Below are 23,947 nucleotides of genomic sequence, written 5' to 3' on the forward strand. Positions count from 1 at the left end.
GTCATTATTATTATTGTTAATATTATTATGTTGAATGCTAATTAAAAAAGTTGTGGACCAAGGTACTCAAAAATATTTGGGATACGGCAAGTTTTCTGTTTTGCATGTGAGACAAATAGTTTGCAATACTACCTTCTAGCGTTATTGTTCAACCTCTAATTTTATTTAAATGCTATAATTAATTGTGCTCTATCCAAACTTCGTTTTTGTCTGCTTTTTCTCTCCTCGCTATATATTGTTCATCTGCTCATTTATTGCTCATGCATCTAAATTTGTTCGGTTACTGGCTCACTGGAAGAATTTTGGAACAGTTTGGAAGAATTTCGGAACAGTTTGTAATGACAGTATCAAATGTTAGGGCCTGGTTTTCGACGATTTCGCGCCAGAGCTAGCCTTGGTTTGTCTTTAATACGCGTGTGCAGTAGATGCTGTTCACTTCGAGCGTCTCTGGTGTGTAAAACACATGATTTTGTCTCTCAAACCTAGTGATACACCTTCAGGGGAAGAAGAGAGACTCTTAAACAACCTTAAACGACTCTGAGAGACTCCAATTTCCTTCAATGGTTTTCAATTTTGCCTTCTTCCGGACTCCAGGTGAGGGTCTAATATTATTAATTACGATAATTTTTGTCCTCATTTATGGACGTTTTATCCCTATTTTGGTTTTCAAACTATTTATTGAAACCATTCTTCTGGCTCGAATGATTCCTGGTATTGACCTCTCAGCGCGATAAAGACGTCTTTTAGCTGACGTGTTCATGCAATTCCAGTGGAGTGGCCTTGGATCTTCTATTTTCGGAAAACTACCGTTAGCGCATATTTTAACTTTTGAAAATTTTCTGTAGAGCAAGTTCATGAATTTATGAACACAAAAACTAAGTTCTTCCTCAGGTTTCTCATTTGCTTTCCCGGGAAGATGCTAAAGCAGACATATAGTGAAAAATCTATCCTTTATTAAAACAAATCCTGCGCCTCAGTTACAATGAACATGGCACTAAAACTTAGAGGAAGCGAATAAATACTGGTGCAATCAACGATACAAGCTTCCTATCGAAGCAGGAGCCTTCTATCGTTACGAGAACGGCTTGGTATTTGTTCTAATTTCCTGAATATGATATCACTGATATCTGTTTCTGTTTTTCATAAGAAAAAGGTTTTGAGATCATGTTTAGTACAATGTGGATACATCATCTAACAGTTTATCACTGCGGTTTATAGCAAAAATATTTTAATAGCGACCATTGTTGGCGATAAAAGTATCCTATGTAATCTGCTGGAAACTGGTTGCGGTCTTGAAACGTTATTATATGGTTCGCCACCCTATCAATATCTACTGATTGTAATATCAGATATGTTTAACTTTCTGTAGGTTTGCATGAATAGGTTGTGAAAGCTCGCTGCGAGTGACCCAGTTTGCTTTAAAATAATCTGCTTGGTCAGTCTGCTGTCCTGATTTTTATACTTAGGAACCTTTGGATAATTCCACCAAAGAATTCAAAAGACCTGAGCTGATAGTGCTAACGAATTTCAATATATATTACTGCAATTGCTTGACACTAAGAAATATTTGTTACCAACGGCTCTGATATTGTTCGGCTGTGGTGTTGCAAAAGACGTGGTTAATACTTATTCAGGATACGTTTTACTTCGCGGTAACCTTGACTTAATACGTGGTATGCAGAAAATCAGTATTTCGACTGAAAGCCAACAATTAAGAAATGTGCGTAAGCACTGATGAAGAGATATTTTTTCTCGGAAATGATATTTCATGGAGGTGAACTCCAGTAATCACAAGCAAGTTCAAAATGCATAACATTCATCGCTTTTGAATTGAATTAAAAACGTATCACTTGTAGTGACAAAATGAGAGAATTAATCTTTGCCGAAGGAAATTTAAAGTTCCATGATATTTTCGCTTGAAAACCGTCGAAAAATTTAGGAACGGCAAAGAAAAAAAGTGCTTTGAAGAACAGCTGTCTCTTTTAATATCAGAAACTCAAATTAAGCTATAATAAATCTGTGAGTGATCACAATGATAGGATATTGTTCATGCACTGATTTAATGGTCAACTAACTGCGATCAAATTTTTTATTCCAAAGTCTTGGTTGGGCACGAAACGTAAGTAAAATTAATCTTATTCATGTAGCACAAACACGATAGAAATGAATACAAGGGAATGTCAGATAAAGGTTATTGATTAAAATTGAATAATTTCCAAAACATGCTCATATAACAAATTAAAAAACACGGAAGTCAAAAGTCTTCATTATCGTCCAGCATGGAAAGAAATCACTTCATTTCCATTATTCGGGTTGGACTTCTCAGGCAGTTCCAGCATGTAACACAAAGTCAGAAAATGTAAACTGAGAAAGGGAATAAACAACAAGAAAATCAATAAATTTGGACTCAATACGGTTTTGCAAACGCGGTGGAGCATCATAGCGGCTTATCGAGCAGAACACTCGAGGACGTCGAATTTCCTAGTTAGGGTCTTAAGTGTGTGATTCAGCAAGTTCAAGTAACGTCAAATAAAACATTCAAACTAGTAGCTATTTTAAGCAAAAATTTTTCACATCTTTTTTTTCATATTTGATATTACTGCTAACGTCTCGAATTTGAACCCTTCAATGTTTAATTGTCCAAATAAATTCCGCTTTTCAATTCCTTGGACGATTTAAAAGGAGTGCGGATAGTGGCAAAAACCAGTCGGAGTTGCGAGGGCAAACGATCAACTGCACTTTCAGGAAAATAAGGTAAGTAAGTGCCTTATCGTTGTCACAATGCTAGTTATTCGATTATCCTTTTGCAACGGTGTGTGCCAACTTTTTCTTTTCTCTTTATTAGCGATAATTCGCTGATGTCAATTTTGTCGCAGATATCGACAATAAGATTGGATAGTTTTTTTATTTTGCAGTTTAGATCAATGTTATTAACTAAAAGAGAAATAGAATTGAACGTGGAATAGTAAATTTCGTCCATAAACGCTCGTTGGCTATTGTGTAGCTCGTGGCTATTGTATTGCTCGTTGGCTATTGAGCTCCAAAGTCTTAAGTTTAAGAGGAGTTTTATGTTGGCCATATCCCGACCGCTTCACAATTAGATTGAAAGCAGATAAATCCATCACCATTAAAATCTGCTGTAATATAAAGTTGAGCTTTTTTGTTTCCTTCCCACATATCTTGGTTTTTATCGGTACAAAACATATTCAGACAAAGTGCACGGCGGATTATTTTTTCTGAGTCCTTCGGAAAGAAATCAACCTGCTTAACAATAAAATGCTTTTTTAAAGAACAAAAAATGCTGAACGTAACTGAGTAAGAACTGTTACTTGCGCAACACGTTTTATTTTTGTTTGTTTAGTTATTACTCGTTATCAGTTTTGTTACGTTTAAGCTTTATTATTCACGCCGTGATCGCTCGGAATCAAAATTCGTTACATAACATTTGAAATCGATAGAATCAGCCACTACTACCTTTTATCTGTTGAGTTACGTGATCCGTCGTCCTCTCGCCATCGAAAGTTTTTAAAGCTATCTTTCTATCGATTGCTACCCGCAGGAACATGATAAAAGTAAATCTAGTCACATATCTTAAGTTGTAATCGTTTTGTTTCATTTATAAGAGCTGTTTCTTATCAGTATGCTTGATTTATATCTTAGCATTAGCTTACATAAGCCTTTCCTTTTCTTTTTGATCGCTTACCTTTAGTTCAAACTACACAACTACAGCCCGGCTCTATTTTGTCACCTCGTTTTCCTGTACTATTTGATTCGCCGCTTCTTCCCATAAACATTCTGACTGATTTAACTTGATTTCTGTGGAATTATTCAACCGATCAACGTGTGTTCGATAGTTCAAGCTCCTGGGGTTAAATTCCCCTTAATTCACTTTGCACGTGACTTCACCCTGAAAGGTCACAAGAACTAGTTCTAGGAATAACTACTTAGTCCAGAGTCCCAGTAGAGGTCGCTGAAAGTTTTTAATTTCGTAAGGATAATTTCCTTCGGTTTAAAGTCGGAAAAAAAGGCGATCAGTTCAACTTGCTGTCAAAAAGTTGACGGAAACTTTAATAGTAGTGTTGGCTCGCAGCTTTATTTTAAATCTGTTGATAGGCAATTTTGATCTGTCTGTTTCAGTTTAAGTCTTTCAGTCTTTCTCTTAACTCGCTTTTTTCCGAACTATGATGATTGCAACCGCACTCTGTGAAGGGATAAAATGTAGAAACAAAACCAAACTTTGACATAATATCTCACTCTCGCCATTTCTAATCTTGTAAGACTAATCTTGTAACTTGTAAGAGTCTTGGTTACGAGCTCATCTATTTCTAAACCAAAGTTTTTCTTGCTCGGTTTTGGGACCTTATTCTCGTAAACACCCCTTAAACTGTATTTGTTTTCTTCCCATTACCTCTTCCCCCATATATTTGGTTTCTTCCTCTTACCCATCCCTCCATATGAATAATTCCTCTCACCTCTTCCACCATGTTCCTGTTGCCTCAATAACATAAATTCACAGACGAGTCAGATCAGTTGGAGAGCATGGAAGTTATGTACAATTTTCTGCTCATATATCGCAAAACAGTGAGAAAGTGGAAAGCATGCACTCAATGAGGCTTTTTGCTTAGGTGAAATTTCACGTCACGATTTGTTTCACAGCATTATGTTGATGATAACCTTGTTTATGTTGGCGTCGTTGGCTCATGTCACGCAAGGTGTAACACGTTACGATACCGGCAGGGGCCTCGTTTACAAGCTATCAGTGGTACAAGATGTCACGCTTGAACGTCCAAACAGAAACTTCAACAGTTTGCCTTTCCTTCTCGTTTCTCGGCATCCTGATTATCCCAACAAGCGATCGCTTGTGAAGTTTGAAAACCTACCCTGGTCCTGCCCAGCGCACAAGATTGTATCTGCAAAGATGTACCTGTACTACGTCTACGCACACAAAGCCAGCTGGCATCCCATCACCAAAACCCCTTTCATTCCCCGTTACATACAGGTTCATTTAGTAAAAAAGTCCTGGAACGAGTATCAAGCTACCAGTTCCAAGCGCTCATCATATGCCTATTGGTCGAAACAATATCTTGGTTTGGATAACACTGACGCAGAGCGGATCCCTCAGGGTCAATCAGTCGTTATCTTTCCATATCGCCCTCGTGGTTTCGTGGAGTTCGACATCACGCGAGCAATCAGAAAATGGCGGTATGGAGTACCAAACAATGGCCTCTTGATCCGTGCAACTAACGAGTTACAGAGTGGAAGAGACATTCGGTTTGCAAGCAACGCTGATCGCAATCGTTCGCGACATGCGTATGTGCTTGTTCTATGCAGAAAGTAAAGAAAACATGTTATCTTCACCAACCCTACTACCAAGAGTAGCATTGCATCGAGTCGTTTGCAGATGGGGATTGTTTTTGTATGTACTGAGGATGACAATAAAATATAAAATTGAAAATGTCATGTTTTTATTTTTACTTGTTGATGTAAGTGTAACTTTAATATAAATAATTAATCAATAAATGACTTGATGATCTACTTTTCATTATTCCATCATGCCCAAAACTTTATTCATATAGAAAGACAGACACTGTTCCTCAGTGACAACATGATTGTAGTATTCTTTTACAGTTGTGGGCTTGGTGGCCAAGCCTTTGAACAGAAGTGAGGCTAAGGGTGACCTTGTTGTGATAGAGACCTGTATCTACTTAGCATGATAAAAGAGAAATTTGCATTTGAAAAGCAGCAACATCTGTATCATAACAAGCTCACCTTTAGCCTCACTCCTGTTCAAAGGCTTGGCCACCAAGCCCACAACTGTAAAAAGGACTATTAACAATAGCATGATATTGGGGACAGATATAAACGTAATAGGAGAGGCTCGCTTTTCTCATTCCCAAGCTCCGGCATCTCCTTTAACAACGCCAGGAACAGAAAAAGAATGACGTGCATTTTTGAGACTCGAGCTTCCCAACGGAAGCTCGAGGAGCACGTTTAGTGCGAGTGCCATTCAATAAACTGTTTACTAACATCTCTTACTCGAGCCTTGTCGAGGAATATTGGCCCTCCGTCGTTTTCATAATGCCACGAACTCGGGCCAGAATTCCCCAGTACAGCTCTTGCTTCCGGATAGCAAGAAGTTGATAGTCAGGTTTCAAAAACTGTTAAAACAATGCCCAAACAGTCTTAAATTACAGAACGTGTTTGAAGGTGACACTCGCTTTTTTTATGGCTCTTGCCTCCTATTGGAGGATAAGCCTCGTATGTTGTCAAGATAAATGATTGAATGAGTGAGTGAGTGAGTGCAACAATAGAATTTCCGATCTTATCCAGTTTAGACCCGAACTTTCCCGGTGCTACTTATTGCTTGTCTCGGAGTATCTCAGTGGTTCGAAATTCGCGCTCAATACTCGGTTAACTTCTCTCCGTTTCTGATTTCTGGTTTATAGTCAGTAACTCATTTTGTTTTAGTTCTTGCCATGACAATACGCAAAGCAGGAGAAGACGATAAACGTCTCATAATTGGAAGGAGGCACTAGTTCGTCCTTTACTCAAAAAAGCCTGGTCTCGATATCATATTCAAGAATTTCAGACCTGTAAGCAGTTTGGCTTTCTTATCGAGGCTCACTGAGAAAGCAGTCTTCCACCAGATACACGAACACATGGTCGACAAAAGAGAGCATTCTACTGTTTGAATCAGCGGCTAATGCCAAATTTGTGAAGCGAGCAAGCTGAGAAATACAATACCTGAGTTATTTAATCGAGTGACGGAATGGACGAACGCTACATCGATGGAATGGCGGAATATCTTAAGACATAGAATAAAGGAATATCCAAAAGGGCGAATGTCTTTTTATATAAAACTAAGGTCTCTAAAATTTTAAATGGAACGCAATAAAATGAGAAATTATATTCAATAAGCGGGCAAATTTAAAGAAGCATACGTAACCATTGTTGGAGTCCAGAGGATAAGGGAATTATGAGACTTTTGAGCTAGCCCCTTAAATTGTTGTTATATTATTATTGTTATCAGAATTGTTATTGTGAATATTGTTATGGTTAATTGTCAATTAATCAGTGTATTCTTAAATCGTTTTTCTCCGGTGGAATAGGGTACTCATAAATATGTGGGATGCGGCAGGTTTTCTGTTTTGCATGTGAGACAAATATTCTGCAACACTACCTCCTTGTGTCATTATCCAACCTCTATTTCTTTTAAATGCTATACAAATTGTGCTATATCTGTAGCCACACGCAGTCTTGGACTGTATTTATTCTTGTTTATGCGATCTTACAACAGCTTGGGCTATCAATTTAAAGCTCTTAATATCCAAAGCTTATCTTCTTAGAGTTTTTATCAGTGTACACCTGCAATTTGATAAAGGTAGATAAACCGGCTTCAAGTTAGTACACTTTCGAGTTTTTTTTTCGAACAACTCTGTGTCGGTGTAGAGAGTAGTATGTCGCTTGCACCAATCAGATTACCGCATTAAGGTAGATATCACGTACCGATTAGATTGCCGCATTAGGGTATTTATCACCCACCAATCAGATTTCCACATCAGGGTATGTATGTATCTCATACCAATAAGATCGCAGTATTTTGACAGGTCTTCAAATTTCAGCAATTAACACGTGAGTCGGAGTGAGCGGCACGCGAAAGCAAATTATGTCTTGTGAGAAACGCTGGCTTTTCTGTGTTTTAGTATATGTCCTTCTGCGCCTTTGAGAATATTGCGATACTGCTAGACCGATGAAAGACGTCAGAAGGGGAGGGAACGTGTTGTGTGGCGAGACCGAGCAACGGCTGCGTAGGAGACCACAGTTATCGTGGAAAGATAAAATGAAAATTTGAAGGTTGATGTTCTATCTTTGAAAAAGATCAGTATATATAGCTATATTGTTCATCTGCTTGTTTATTGCTTGTTTATTACTCATGAATTTGATTGTTTTCGGTTTTTGGCTCCTAGCAAGAATTTTGATATTGATCTTGAAACAGTTTGTAATGACAGTATCAAATGTTATGGCTTGGTTTCGACAATTTCGCGGAAGGGCAAGCCCGGATCTATCTTCAATATACGTGTGCAGTAGTTGCTGTTTACTCTGCATGTAAGCCACATGATTTTGCAGTAAATGGCTTGAACCCGGGGGTAACAAGTGAAGGTGTAGTCTGATTGTCCGGGTGAGTGTAGTCCTGAGAAGGACTGTTGTCGGTGGTAGTGACTGACGTTTCGACAACCTGTGCGGAAGTCATCATCAGAGTCAAGTGAATGATTGTTGTCAGTAGAATGCTCTTGTTCCAGTTCGTGTAAAATGATCGGTTGGTTTTGCCGTGATGTTATTGACTGTAAGACTCAAGTGACGTAAGTCGGTCGTGATTGGTCTGTTTCGATCTGTCGGTAAAGTTAGGTCGTTCTTTTTCGGTCGTTTGTGATGTTTATGTCGTGAATGAGTCGTTTGTATGGAGCGGGTAGTTGTTGACATCTGTTTAGGGGAGTCTGTTCTAAGTTTGTAAACCAGCTTTCCAGAGTCAGTCGTTGACAATAGTCAGTGCTGTAGGTTAGGCATTGCGCAGAGTCCTAGTCAATGTTGTGGTTGGTCAGTGATTTCAGCAATATGATTGCTGACATCACCTTTTCTCGTCGCCCGTCTGTGTTCATTCAGTCTTGTTGTGAGGTTTCTGCCAGTCTCTCCGATGTAGGAGGCTTGGCAGTCGGAACAATTGATCTTATAAATCGTTCCCTGTCTGTTCCCCGGTTCGTCTTTGTCTTTAACGTTGGTTGGTAACTGACGTAGTGTGGTGATGGGTTTGTAGGCGACGCGGATGTTGAAGGGTAGTGAGATGCTTGATATGTTTTCAGACATGCCTTTTATGTACGGTATGGTTGCTGTAGTCGTAGGGGTTGTGGTGTCGTTTGTTTCGGTAGTGGTAGTGGGTCGGTGAGTGTTTCGTCGGATAAAGTCGTTGTTGTAGTTGCTCTTCGAAAACACACGGTGAAGGTATTTGTTCTCGTCGGATAAGCTGTCTGTCGAGTCGCATACTAGTTGTGCGCGTTATTGTCGTGTTAGAGTTCTGATATCCGCCATTTTGGATTCTTTGTACCGTTATTTTTTTAAAAAAACTGAAAACCCCTACCCACAAACCTACGCCAAACTCTGACCCCTTTGTGGCTTTGTGTGATATAGGGTTGTAGGATGACTCGTCTAGTAATCTGTCGGTGTGTGTCGGTTTCCTGCAAACTGTCGTCCGTAATGAGTTGTCGTTGTGGCCTACTAGGCAGTCTAGAAAAGGAAGTTTGCCATTTTCTTCGACTTCTCTGGGAAACTGTATGTCATTGTTTTGTTCGTTAATGCGTCGATTTCGTCGTGTCGAACGGCGGTGAATGTGTCGTAAACGTAACGTAACCAAAGCGGTATCGTTTGTCGGCAAGTCGAAAGGGCGCGTTCCTCGATGTTCTGCATCACAATTTCTGCTATAACAACAGAAACTGGAGACCCCATGGCAGTGCCGTGTAACTGTTTGTAGTGTTTACCGTTGTACTGAAAGTAAGTAGACGTTAGGCAAATGTTTAGCAAGTCCATGATGTCATCTGTCGGTAGCGGTAGTGGGTCGGTAGATTGTCGGATTGCAGTCTCAGTACATTGTAATGTCAATTGAAGTGGAATACTTGTGAACAGTTATTTCACATCAAATGACACTAGTTTGTAGTCGTCAGGTATCTGAACAGTCATGGTAGCGTTAACGAAGTCTTCGGTGGATTTTAGTTTATGTCTGGATTTGTCGGTTAGCGGTTGTAGTATTGTCGTCAGGTACTTGGATAGTCGGTATGTGGGAGAGCCACAGAAAGAAACAATAGGTCGCATCGGGAAACCAGGTTTGTGTAGTTTAGGCAAACCGCAGCTAGAGTTTCGGTGGCTGTGGTACCGAGCCCCTCAGTCGATAGTACCGTTGGGTGTCAAAGGCGTTCGTTTTCTTGAGTGTCAGAAGTTTACTGTTGAGTTTACATCAAAGTGCAGGAGTTGGGTCACGTTTGAGTTCTTCGTGGGTTCGTTTGTCGTTAAACAGTGCGTCCATTTTGTCGTGATAGTCAGTTTTGTCCATTACAACAGTAACTCGTCCTTTGTCGGCTGGTAGGATGACTATGTTCTCGTCGTTTCTCAAACGTTTCTGTGCGCGTTGTTCGTCTTTTTTGAAACAGGGTTAATTTGGCGCGTTTTGGCTTTGCAAAACGGAAAACTCAAGTAATTTTTCCAGAGGTTTTTAATTTTGAAATATAACTGAGTGTTCAGTTTCGCTTTGAAAGCGTAAAATTGGCCGGAAAATAACGTTAAGTCTACGGTCAGGCTTTGAAGTTTGTCAATGCAAAGTTCAAATAAATGTTGTCTTACCTGTTCTTGTGGTTTTGGTTGATTCTTTCATTATCCTTTGGTGTCCTAGTGATGAAAATTGTTCGTGAAGGCCGGTGCATACAGCGATGCAAAGAAACCTTTGTATCTAGTCTTTCTGGACTTCATAAATTTGGGCGATATGTTCGATAATGTTTCCAAAGGGATCGTTTCCGTAGTGCTGACGCCACATATATTCTTGTAGGTAGCCATCGAAAAGTCCTTTGGATGTTCTTGTTTGGGGCAAACCTCGCTTGATTCCCCACCATGTATTTTCGATACCCTGTGTGTGCGCATCGGTGAATTCCGGTGCATTGAAGCCATTCCATCGTAACCCTTTTTTGAACATCGCCACTCGTACCCGTCTCGCGATGAAGCACGTCGCGTCCAGCTAAGTTCATTGCTGCACCCAGCTCGAGGACATGTTACCGACGTCGCAAGCAGGTTGTGATCCTTACACCACTGTATGCTCCTGTCGTGATCCGATAATATTCGAGAAAGTCGAATAAAATTCAGTCTCTCCATCTCCGAGTTGTTGTTCTTCTTCCTTCTATCTTCTTCTTTCGTTAATGTTATAGGAAAGAGGTATGAATAAATTTTGTTTTCTATGTGGTATCATCCCGTGGCCAATCGTAGAGAAGAAGAAATGCATTCTTTAGTGCAAAGGGGACCTTTGGTGCATTATATCAATGCACATATTGTTATGAAAATTTTTTTACTGAAAGGTAAAGGAAAAAGTAGCTTTTGGAGAGGAACTGCTAACTGGTTTGCGTAGCATAGTGGTAAGGCCATGGTTTGATAATGGTCTGATAATAACGCGTTGTCTGAGGAGCGATGGTTCAAGGCTCAGCAGAACTGCCAAGAGGGTAAAAAGCAAAGAAAAGAAAAAAAAACCGAGGGGAAGTTAGGAACAAAGGGGAGAAGGGAGAAGAACGTGAGAAAGGAATGGAGACGAAAAAGCCGCTTCCAATCAATTTCTCTTTTATTGAAGGAGTAAGTACTTATTAGTAATGTATATATGCTAAGCCCATGGGAAAAAGTCATTGTCTTAAAAACAATGGGGTCATACATAATTAATGAAATTGAATGCATAATTAATGTATGGGGTTATATGGTACTCTTCCCGAAATATCCACACATCTCCATAGTCCGCGACGCGAGATATAAGACGATGACATATTTCTAAGGACGGTGTGTCTTCAAAACCAAAGATGGCATGCAGCAAGACGCGGGCGCACCCCGTTTTGGTACAGGAATTTGTGTCGAATTTATACATTTCGTGTGGGCATATATAGGTCTGATAATATACTTCTTTGGGATACGAATCGGGAAGCTCTTTACAACACTCTATCGAAACATAAATGACTACACACGATTCATTGCAACCAAGTTTATTAACAAAGAAATTGAGCTATTTGTTACATTTTTAAAGAAATATTGCCTCTTCATTATCCTCTGCGAAGTTCACCATCTTAATTCTCTCCTCTATTCGATGTTTATACCCCTACATGTTCACGGCCACAATGTCCAATCGATGGTTTGATGATTCCTTCTGTTTTAATATTCTAATTTCACAGAGTTTCAGTATGTTTTTTCTCTTGCTTTTTCATTTTGCGTTTAAGTCACTTTTTATTCTTGGAACCCGACATGTGAATCTCAAAGTTGTAAAGGTCAGTTGACGGTTATACGCTTTTCCACACCGTAGGTTCTTTTTTTAAGACGGAGCTGTAAATGTTCACCAATTTTTGATAAAGCGATGCGACTCTGCCGTCTTTTTAAACCACTCGGACGAATATTTGACACATGTCAACGTCACCATTTCAATCATCACATCTGAATGGCTTAACATGGGATTACGAAACGACGCAAACACTTCTGTCACATCGTCGAGGAAAAACTTATTCGACTTTAAACGCTCTCCCAACTTTTCAAACTCTTCCCAGTATTTAAACATATAAAGTTGCATGTGACCTCCTATCGAATTTGGCCATTCGTTGACTTCTCTGACCGTCTCGTCAAATAATTCCTCGCAGGCAGTCATGAATCTATACTTGGAGGCCGGGTCGTTGATCTCGAGAACCGCTAATTTCTTCTCAAACACAGCTTGTATATATCCAAGGAGATAATACACCTCCATGTAATGGCACGATGTAGAAATGATTTCGTGGCGTTTCTTTAAGCAGATGGGAACGTTGACATATCCCAAAATGTTGCTTATGACTTCTCGGGGCCCACACACTTTTTTAGGCGCACACAAATCGAATAGATACTTGTTCTGGTACAGAAATTCACAATCGTTCGAAATTCTCACGTCGTTCATGATGCGTTTACTTTAATTTACTGTACTCCCTACGAATGATGAGAAACTGTCTAATCCTAAAGTTTTCTTAGGGTATATCCATCGGCCGTTCGTTGACGAGACACCGTAAAGGGAATTGACATTTCGAACAATAACTCCAGTAGTAATGCGTATAATACCAACAAGACGTAAATTGATATCATATTTCCGCAGGTTTATAAGCAATTCCTTTACTCCAACTGACGTGTTTAGGCATCATTCAATTTAAGTAAAGCAATCTTCTCTGTAATTTCTTGTATCCACTTTGGCATATATGCTATTCTCAATCTTCTAATTTCTACACTGTGCCACGCTTCTTTCTCTATCTCGTCAATCAATATACAAGTATCCCATTGACCGCATTCACATGTAAAGTCTTCAAAGGAAGGCATAGCTACTCTGAAGCAAGTGAGTACGAAACGATAAATTTGCCAATTTCACTCGATATAACATTCCTTCGAGAGCTCTCGCAACGGTACGGTCGTGAATTATCGGCTTATGTGGAAGGCGTAGTCTCAATTCGCGATTCATCTCGGCAATTGTTAGAAGGCAATTTTCATTGATAATGTCATGTAGACAGTCCCGCATGGCATCATCTACCCGTACATGATTGGCGCCACCTCGCAGTCTTTCAGCTATCCTTCCTTCTCGGACGTAGCGTGAAACTATACCTCTTGCAGTCGATCTATTTACTCCTATAGTTTCAGCAATCGCCAAATAATCTTCATGGACATCTTCAAAGGCGCGGACAATCCTTTCGCGTTGTTGCAGAGAGATTCGGTCTCTGGGTGGCATTCTTTGACTCTTGTACTGTACAGCACTGTACTGTACATGTACCTGTATTTCGCGGACGGCGTTACGTTCAAAGATATTCCTCCTTTTATAGCTGTCTCAGGAAAAGATTGAGCAACATCAAATTTAAATGATAACCTACATGTACACGTATTGTACATGTACTTTCTTACCTATTGGCCATTGTTTGTTATTTTTTGACAACTGGTCGTGAACTCACTAATGAACACTTTTTTTCTTCCTATTTAACATACTCATCATTCAAATGATTGTTCGAATCGCGAGATGGAATGTTACTTTGCAATGAATAATTGTCTCTTGACGCCATTGATTGCGCCTCTCTATGCTAATTGTCTTATTGAATGTTCCTTTTTCACTTATGATTGTCCGAAGATGTTATTGATTTTCTTTTGGTGTTTTTGATTGTCAATTGCGCGCGTTTAAATGTCCACTTGGCGTCCTTGATAGTCGATAGATGCTCTTGTTTGTTCGTTGACACTATTGATCGTTTATAAACATGCAAATTGCGCTCTTGAATGTTCCGTGGCGTTAATGAAGTGCTTCTTGGTGTTATAGAACGTATATTCGCCTCATTGATTCTACACTTCGCGAAAATGAATATCTTTTTAGCCTAAATGATCAGCAAAAGGTGTAATTCCTCCGCCATCTTGGACTCTTTTGTACCGTTATTTTTTTTATAAAACTGAAAACCCCTACTCACGAACCTAAGGGAAACTCTAAACCCTAAAAACCCGTCCTACACCTACACTGATTTAACCCTAACTCTAAAAACCCCTCGCACACCTATGCTATGTGAATAAACCCTAAAAATCACCCTCGCGCATCTACACGGTATGAATAACTAATTAGACCTCACTCGGCCGAGCCACTCGAACCCAGACCTCTAAGGAATCACCATATAGGCGCCGTTTACTATTTCTAGCACGACGCGCACAATTAGTATGCGACTCGATAGACAGCTTATTCGACGAGAACAAATACCTTCACCGTGTTTTTTCGAAGAACAACTACAACAACGACTTCATCCGACGAAACACTCACCGACCCACTACCACTACCGAAACAAACGACACCACAACCCCTACGACTACAGCAACCATACCGTACATAAAAGGCATGTCTGAAAACGTCTCGTACATCTTACTACCCTTCAATATCCGCGTTGCCCACAAACCCATCACCACACTACGTCAGTTACCAACCAACGTTAGAGACAAAGACGAACCGAGGAACAGACAGGCAACAATTCATAAGATCAACTGTTCCGACTGCCAAGCCTCCTACATCGGAGAGACTGGCAGAAACCTCACAACAAGACTGACTGAACACAGACGGGCGACGAGGAAAGGTGATGTCAGCAATCACATTGCTGAACACCATCGAATTACCAACCACAACATTGACTGGGACTCTGCGCAATGCCTAACCTACAGCACTGACTATTTTCAACGACTGACTCTGGAAAGCTGGTTTACTAACTTAGAACAGACTCCCCTAAACAGATGTCAACAACTACCCGCTCCATACAAACGACTCATTCACGACATAAACATCACAAACGACCGAAAAAGAACGACCTAACTTTACCGACAGATCGAAACAGAGCGGCCAATGACGACCGACTTACGTCACTTGAGTCTCACAGCCAATAACATCACGGCAAAACCAACCGATCATTTCACACGAACTGGAATAAGAACATTCTACTGACAACAATCATTCACTTGACTCTGATGATGACTTCCGCACGGGTTATCGAAACGTCAGTCACTACCACCGACAACATTCCTTCTCAGGACTACACTCACCCGGACGATCAGAGTACACCTTCACCATATGATTTTGTCTCTCAAGCCTAGCAATACACCTTCGGCGAGAGAAGAGAGAATTTTTAAACGACCTACTACGACCCTGAGAGACTTCAGTTTTGTCCAATGGTTTTTCCCTTCTTTCAAACTCTAAGTAGAGGTCTAATATCATTAATTACAACAGTTTTGTTTTTTGTTTTTTTTTGGTCCTCTTTCATGGAAGTTTAATTCAAACTGTTTACCGACACCGTTCCTCAAGATCAAATGATTCCTGATATTGGCCTCTCACCGTGTGTTAAAAATGGTATTTTAGCTGACTTGTTCAGTTCTGGAGTAGACCCCTCTTTCGTATATAACACCACAATTATCACATATTTAAGCTTTACACTTATCTGCACAGTTAGCTTATTAATTCATGTTTACAAAACTTAAGTTCTTCCTCACTATTCTCATTTGCTTTCCCGAAAAGATGCAAAGGCAGACATGAGTAAAAAAATGTATCCTTTATAAAAACACATTCTGCACTCTACAATGAACACGGTACTAAAACTAGAGGAAGCGTAACAGCACTATAGCAATAAACGATATATGCATCCGATCGAAAAAAGGAGCCTTAGCTTTGATCGATAAGAAAACTGCTTGGCATATTTTCCTTTTTCCTGGATATGATATTGCTACTTTTTTCTCTTTAGAAAAATGTTTTGAGATCGTGTTTAGGTTACCATAGTATAACGTGGACACATCATTTAAGTGTTTACCAGTTCGTGCAGAAAAAATATTTTGATAGCGACAATTGTTTGTGATAAAAATATCTAATGTCACCTGGAAATTGTTGCGGTCATTGAAACGTTACCATATGGTTCGCCGCCTTATCAATATCTGCTGTTTGTAATATCAAATATGGTATGATGCACGATCCTCGCATTAGAGAGCGCTATTTATGCAATAGCGAAGATCAGACCTGAAAAAAATCAGGCCTGTACGGGATTAGAACCACTGACCTCTGCGATACTAGTGCAGCGCTCTACCAATTGAGCTAACAAGCCAACTGGGAGCAGGCCGTTAAGTTGATTCGTAATAAACCCGTGATCACGGGTCAACAACTACCCGTGTTGTTGATCCGTGAGCTATTGAGCTAACAAGCCAACTGCTGCCAGTTGGCTTGTTAGCTCAATTGGTAGAGCGCTGCACTAGTATCGCAGAGGTCAGTGGTTCCAATCCCGTACAGGCCTGATTTTTTTCAGATCTGATTTTCGCTATTGCATAAATAGCCCTCTCTACTGCGAGGATAGTGCATCATACCTTTCTATAACCGCAGTTCAAAATATATGAACTTTCATATATTCATTGTATCCGAATATCAAATAAGTTTAACTTTCTGTAGGTTTGCGTGAATAGGTTGTGAAAGCTTGCTGCTAAAAGCCTAAATTTGCTTCAAAATAATCTACTTAGTCAGCCAGCTGTTCTGATTTTTATGCCTTAGGGCAATTGCAGCAAAGAATTCAAGGGACTTGAGCTGATAGTGCTAACGAATTTCAATATTTATTAACTATTTGAAACTAGGAAATGTTTATCACAAAGAGCTCTAATATTGTTGTTGTTTTTGTATTGTATTTTATTGTATTGTGGTGTTGCAAAAGACGTAGTAAATTTTTATTCTAGACCAGTTGTACTAATTATTATGCTTAGGGGTCTTGGGACAATTGCAGCAAAGATATGAATTATATCAATTATTTGACACTTACAATGTTTATGACAAAGGGCTCTGATATTGTCGTTGTGGTGTTGCGAAAGACGCAGTAAATTGTTATTCTCGACACGTTTTACATTTCGGGAACCTTGACTTAATATGTAACATGCAGGAAATATTGCGAATGGTAGCTAACATTTGAAACATTTACGGATGAGGTGCAGTGCAGATATTTTATTTTTTCACGATTGTGAAATCTCACGGAGGTGAACTCCAATAATTACAATTAAGCTCAAATGCATGATATGACAAACTGAGAAGATCAATATATATACCGTAGGAAAGTTATTCTATAATATTTTCTCTTGAAAACAGAAAAAAAACGAGGAACAGCAAAGAAAAGAAGTGCTTTGGAGAACAGCTGCCCCTTTTGATTTCAGAAACACAAATTGAGCTTTAATAAATCTGTTAATGATCATAATGATAGTGTATTGTTAATGCATCGATTTAAGTTTCAACAAGCTACATTAAATTTCTTTTATCATTATTTTTAAGTCTGTTGGCCTCGAAACTGAAATAAACTCTAGGAAAGCACTCACAAGACAGGAACAGACACAAGGACATATCAGGCAAAGGTTCCTGATAAAATGGAATTTTCGCAAAAATGCATATCGGTCAAGTTAAAGACAAGGAAGTAAAAAACTTTAAATCCACCTGTCTTCTTTTTCGCTGCTGAAAATACCGAAATACAGCGCCTATCAAACATGGTTACTTCATGTATTCAATTATGTAGTGATTTAAAATTACATTGTTCTGAGGAAACTCTTTGAAAGTCTTCACTATCGTCCGGTATGGAAAGAAATCACTTCATCTCGTGTATTTTAGAATTGAAGGGGTCGGACTTCTTCGGCAGTCCCAGCATTCTGCACAAAGGTAGAAAAAGTAAACAAGTCGAATTACGTAGTTAAGTCTTAAGTGTATGATTCAACAAGTTAAAATAACGTCAAACAAAACTCTCTAATTAGTCGCTATTTTAGGCAAAAATTTGTCTTATCTGTTTGTTCATTGGATATTACCGCCCACATCTGCAATGTACAATTGTTCAAATAAGTTCCTGTTTTTTCCACTGAAGATTTAAAAGGAGTGCGGAAAGTGGCAAAAACAAACTGGAGTTGCGAAGATAAACTATCAACTGACTTTATTACACGAAGGTCAGTAAGTGCTTCATCATTGTAACAATGCTAGTCATATCAAAGAAGGATAATAATTGTTTTTCAACGAGCTAAGGAAAGAGATCTCAATTATCCTTCGGCGTGTTTGCCAAATTTTTTTAAGATGCATGTAAAGAACTGAAGGGAAATAGAGGTGAACAAGGAATAGTAAATTTCGTCCAAAAACGTTGTTGATTATCGTGTTATAAGTAGTTAAGAGCTCTTAAGTTTAAAATTGAAGAGTAGTTTTATATTGGCCATATCACCATCGTGTTTCAATTGAAATAGAGTGGAATGAAGATGAATCCATCACCTTAACAATCTGCTGTAAAATACAGTTCAGCACTCTGTTTCCTCCCAACATATTTCGATCAACTTTAAAGTAATACATTTTCTCACAACAAAAGAAGTAGGTTTCTAAAGAAACTGTGGTGCTGTGTCGATAGTGGGCAATAACGTAAGAATTAGATATATCGACTGGGTTTATGATGAAAATTGGCCACCGTGAAAAGGTTATAAGCTCTTGAAGCCGGTTTGATTGTTAAATGAAGGAAAAAGAGTCAACTTAAGTGTTAGTTTATTTTAAGAGTGGTTCAGTGTGTGGAGCTTTCCATCCATGAGGGAGTAGAAATACTCCCAGTCGCTTCATGTTACGGAAACCGATGGGCCATATGGCTAGTAAACAGGCTTTACCTCTGTCAGTGATTTCAATTTTAAGCACTTTATGAAGTTGAGAATTTAAAATTTAATCCGAAAAAAATTATTAGCTGTTCAGTGACGCATAAAAGGCTTAAGAATATTGTTGGTCATTTGTGAGTGCAAGGAGAACTTATGTTCCCTAATCTGTTGTTTTTTTTTTGGTCAACGCAAATTCGAACACTGGGAAGAAACCGACCATCATCTTAGCGCCAACATGACGCAGGTAAAATGTCTGTTAGGAATCACCAGTTTTGTTGTCCTAGGTAAGTAGTAAAATCGTTATCAAATCATTACCATACCATCTCCCTACCAAACCAGTGATCCTCGGATGGTCAGAGCAGTAATAATGGCCCGGTAGTCTGGCAGCAGAAGCATTTGGAGTTATTTGAGTGCTCGAAAACGCAGGTGTAAAAGTGATCCTTGATAGGATCCATTCCCAACTAGATGGTGACCGAAATGAAAAGAATTAAAAGCGCTTTTGTACTAAATGTCGTAAACCCAACATTACAGCAATCTTAACAACCAATCATTGAGAAGGAAAATGTCAGAACGAGCCAGTGAAAACTCAAAGTAGAAACAAGCAAAGTACTCGCAGCGTAGAGGAACGCAGGTGAAATATTTGGAATGGGTTTCACTTTTCTCCCTTGTTGTTTAAGGAGGTGGTGCGAGATTTGTGTTTGTCTTTCTGCCTCTTTCATTCATACTAGATGTATTTCTCCAATCACGCCGACCGTCACCTTGTCTTTGCCCCATATGGGAATCCTTAGCGAGCTTCTTACAACCCTTAACCTTGAAATGTCCAATTTCTCCACACTGAAGACACTTTCTACCTCGAGCAGGACATCTCCAATCTCTGGCTAAGTGATCCTCTCGACCACAATTGAAACAGCCCCTCTTCTCGCTACTAGTGCTCCCTCTTAAATTCACCACACTGTTAACCTGCTCTGAACTTATGTCGCCTCCCCTTGCCCCATCGTCAACAATAGTGTTCACTTGTCCTGAACCACTGTTAGCCCCCATTGCTTCCATCTGCAAATTAACTGCTTCCTGTGCCCGAGCTGTAACTAGTAGATCATTCAAAGTAACACTGCCTTCTTTTTCTAAAAATTTCCGACGCAATTTTGCCGAGTAACATTTGTCAATCAATTGATCTCTGATGTACTCATCTTCCCGCTCTTCAAACTCACACGAAGCGGCTCGTAGTCTGAGCCGACAAACAAATTGATCGACGGTTTCTTCATTACTCTGACTAATTTGCCGAAACAAATGTCTCTCAAACGGTACGTTAGCTTTAGGAATAAAATAGTCATCCAGTACCTTGAAAGTTTCGGCGTAGTTCTTCTTTGCACCATCAGGCACCAGTGTGAAATAAACTTCCTGTACATCGAGTCCAGCTGTGTGAAGTAACAGGCCACATTTCTGCGAGTCATTCGTGATCCCTTTACCAAGCGCGTATAACTGAAACGCTCTTTTCCATTTTCTCCATCGCTGCGAAACCGAATACGGATCTCCTTTAACTTGAAAAGACTGCAAACTGCCTACTTCCACAGCCACTGGGGTCGACACCCCACTACTTGTGCTCGCCGAACTGCCATCTCCCTCACTCGATTCTCCGCCAGGCATTGCAAAGAAGTATGTCCCCTCCAAACACAAAATGGTAAAAGAAACTAGCACAAGGACATTCCTCACTATCCCATCCTCGTCGCCATATGTGATATTTAGATATACAGCAATAAAAACCTTCGATATTCTTTGACTTCAATACTTTAATCCACACACTATCCACATGGCAGCCAACGAGTATCACAACAACAACTTTTCCTAGGCATCACGGGATGCCTACAAACACAACCTTTTCACACTTCCGGTACAATACACTACAAGTCCCCTCTACTAACTATGGTGCAGCAGTATAGTCTTTGTATCATGATTCCTTTTCAAGAAAATCAGTCGGAGAAAGTTGTCATTCCATTGGCACTCTTACTTTGAAGTCTTCATATCAATGTTATAATCTGCATACAGTTCACATTTACCTCTTGCTAACTCAGTTTGAGGCTAGTACTGTGTGTTACAGACTAAGAAAATGAGATTGGTAGCATATTTCTTAAAAATATCTCTAGGTTCAAATTGAAGGAGAAGATTTCAGTTCAAACAAACTTTTGAATTTGGTGGTCCTATAATGAAATACAACCCACTAAATTAATCAATCATAGTGTGCATACAAACTGACAGATATAATATTATTATAAAATAAAGAGCATCATGTGTGCATCAACTGATTTGTCAATTCAGTTTTCAAGCAGATGCTTCATCGGGTTTAACAGAGCCCACATGTAACTAGTTACGTCATAAAAGCAATAGAACAATTTTTTCCTGGGCTCTATAACATATGATAGAGCTAGCCACTTGTGATGTTAGAAGAAAGCCTTCAGCTTGTGATTTGTAAGCTTTCCTCATGTTCTCCAACATCTCCCGTGGCTTTAAAATGACTACAAATACAGTTTCTTAGAAATTGTGTGAATTAATAGCTTGTAATGTAAAACTACCTTTTCAAACCTCTTCCTTTTACTTTAGATGGAGTGGGCCTCGACCCAGCCTGGTTAAATTCATTCTTCATCTAAAAGGGGAGAGAAGATAAAACGAGAAGCAATCACAATGGCTACAAAAAAAAAAAGAAAGTCTTTACTTGAGCCAAGTGACCCATTCAGCCCAAGCTCATCCTCAATTTCTTAGCATGAAGTGACAAGGAGTATATCACTACTTCCCTCTGTATGGAATGCTGTTCCATCACCAAGGTTACCCTCTGGTGTTTCACCAGGTTTCCCTGACAATTCGCTGGTACCCATTTATATTTCTGGGTGGAGAGAGCCTCTGAAAGAGTAAAGTGTTTTGCCCAGGAGCACAACACATTGACCTGACCAGGTCTGGAACCCAGACCTCTTGACTTGAAGTCCACCACTGAAGACGTTCTACCAACACATCCCCCACACACATGATGAGGACATGAACTAAATTTAGACTGCTCTGATATTAGCAATTTCACTCTACTTTCCTGAAATATACTGGGCTCGACACTAATGGTAGCCAACTAGCCACAGACTAGTAGAAATTTAGTTTTGGCTAGTGGTTTTCAGTTTCCACTGGCCAGCCGAGTTTGGCTAGTAAACAAACTGAAATAATTGTTGTAACATCTAAGTTGTCACTAGCCACTTGACTAGTAAGTTGAAAAGTTAGTGTTGAGCCCTGGTATGCGATAGCTGCGATTTCTTGATGCATAGTCAAGTGGACATGGCCCTACACTTCTGAGAACTAAGTATTTTTCAGGTATATAAACGGGTATTATACTAAAGCAAAATGGCATAGCAGCAAATAATATTAAAGTCTTTACCTCAGTAAGTTGAAGACCGTCAAAAATTTCACTGTTCTGTCTGATATTCTCCAGACGCTTTTTCTCATATTCTGACAATTCCCCACTCCCATGAGCATTCTTAAGCAAAAACAGAACATACGTATGATGCACGATCCTCGCAGTGGATAGCGCTATTTATGCAATAGCGAAAATCAGACCTGAAAAAAAATCAGGCCTGTACGGGACTCGAACCACTGACCTCTGCGATACTAGTGCAGCGCTCTACCAATTGAGCTAACAAGCCAACTGGGAGCAGGCCGTTAAGTTGATTCGTAATAAACCCGTGAAAGTGATAAATGAGATACGATGAATATATGAAGTTCATATATTTTGAACTGCGGTATTAGATACGTATGATGCACGATCATCCTCGCAGTAGATAGCGCTATTTATGCAATAGCGAAAATCAGACCTGAAAAAAAATCAGGCCTGTACTGGACTCGAACCAAAATATATGAACCAAAATATATCGAAAATATATCAACTTCATATATTCATTGTATCTCAAAAACAGAACATGTAAGTAAGACTGTGAATCAAAAATTTCATCTCCTGTCTTGTCCCTTGAATTAATAGGCGATTATGTAACACCATTCAAAAATGTCTGAATGGTATTATTAAAACAAACTGTAAGCGTAAGTAAAGACTGATAGTTTCTAAAGAAACTGTTTGGGGCTGCGTCGGTGGGGGTAACGAAAAAATTTGGATATATCAACAAAGTGGAAATGGTAAATTGGCCACCGTAACGATCACAAAAGCTGACGTTTCGAGCGTTAGCCCTTCGTCGGAGCGAAGTAAGTAGTCATGAACAGCTAATTGATTACTGGTTCAAATCCATCCAGTGCAATCCATTGGGTCCTTACTCAGGAGGGTAAGTAACCTGACAGATGTACATTCATCAACATTGATTTGTATATTCCCAGTAGTTCTAATTGCTATTACTGTCAAAGAGAAGCTGATTTTGTCAGATTTCTTCTAACACATCATTGCCGGTACATTACACGAGTATCAGCAAACTGATTCCTATCAAATATAGAGTTACTGATTCTCTGGGTCAAAGCTGTAACATCCTTATTCGTTTGGTTCGACATTCGTTTCACGCGAATTTTGCTTCGCTCTTCTTAATCGTTCAGCGGAAATCGAATGACTTAACTATAGAACGAAATCGTTTCACTCCACAAGCTATGATCGAAAAACCTACCTCTTTTAGTCTCTTTGATTTTGGTGATCGTACAGGACTTGAATCGCGACGTTTCTTCAGCATGATTGCTGACCGAGTATTCCTTATGAGGTAGTTAGGTAACAACTGATAACAAGGTCCCACTGTAATGTTTCCCGCCAAATCTTGGGAGCTGATATTTCTCCTGTCCCTCTCATGGTGAAGTCATTTTGGTTGAACATTTAGATAAAAAAAAATTTCGTTGGCATTATTCTCCATTTTTAGAAAAGATTAAATTCATTAGGCGATGGTCTCGAAATAACGGGAGTACTAATGATCAAATCATTGATGTAACTAATAGTTAAGTGGATAATAGAAATGATTACTTAGCGGAGAAAGGAGGGGAACATATTTTGTCATTTGAGCCAATCTTAGAA

General features: G+C 39.4%; 2 protein-coding genes and 1 long non-coding RNA gene across 5 annotated transcripts; 1 reads left to right on the forward strand and 2 right to left on the reverse strand.

Moving 5' to 3' along the window:
* The first annotated feature begins 323 nt into the window (after positions 1 to 323).
* Positions 324 to 5,535, forward strand: LOC148736048 (uncharacterized). Of its 3 annotated transcripts, none has more exons than XM_088755688.1 (2): positions 324 to 450; positions 4,657 to 5,535. In XM_088755688.1, the coding sequence occupies exon 2, from the start codon at positions 4,661 to 4,663 to the stop codon at positions 5,336 to 5,338; it is 678 nt and encodes a 225-aa protein (XP_088611814.1). In that variant the 5' UTR covers positions 324 to 450; positions 4,657 to 4,660; the 3' UTR covers positions 5,339 to 5,535. The 3 variants fall into 3 exon arrangements, with proteins under 3 accessions (XP_088611814.1, XP_088611812.1, XP_088611813.1); XM_088755686.1 differs by lacking the exon at positions 324 to 450 and adding an exon at positions 2,352 to 2,754; XM_088755687.1 differs by lacking the exon at positions 324 to 450 and adding an exon at positions 2,783 to 3,572.
* Positions 5,536 to 19,593: 14,058 nt separating this feature from the next.
* Positions 19,594 to 20,565, reverse strand: LOC148736049 (uncharacterized). Its single transcript, XM_088753033.1, has one exon. It carries the CDS (start codon positions 20,563 to 20,565, stop codon positions 19,594 to 19,596), a length of 972 nt encoding a protein of 323 aa, XP_088609159.1.
* A 125-nt stretch (positions 20,566 to 20,690) lies between these two features.
* LOC148736050 (uncharacterized) lies at positions 20,691 to 23,828 on the reverse strand. The gene is made up of 3 exons (XR_015999400.1): positions 23,553 to 23,828; positions 22,331 to 22,429; positions 20,691 to 21,559 (listed from the first exon to the last, which is right to left on the reverse strand). It is a non-coding gene; the product is annotated as an uncharacterized LOC148736050 (long non-coding RNA).
* Positions 23,829 to 23,947: the final 119 nt, after the last annotated feature.

Source organism: Stylophora pistillata, chromosome 3 (assembly GCF_964205215.1).
Source record: "Stylophora pistillata chromosome 3, jaStyPist1.2, whole genome shotgun sequence".
Taxonomy (NCBI): Eukaryota; Metazoa; Cnidaria; class Anthozoa; order Scleractinia; family Pocilloporidae; genus Stylophora; species Stylophora pistillata.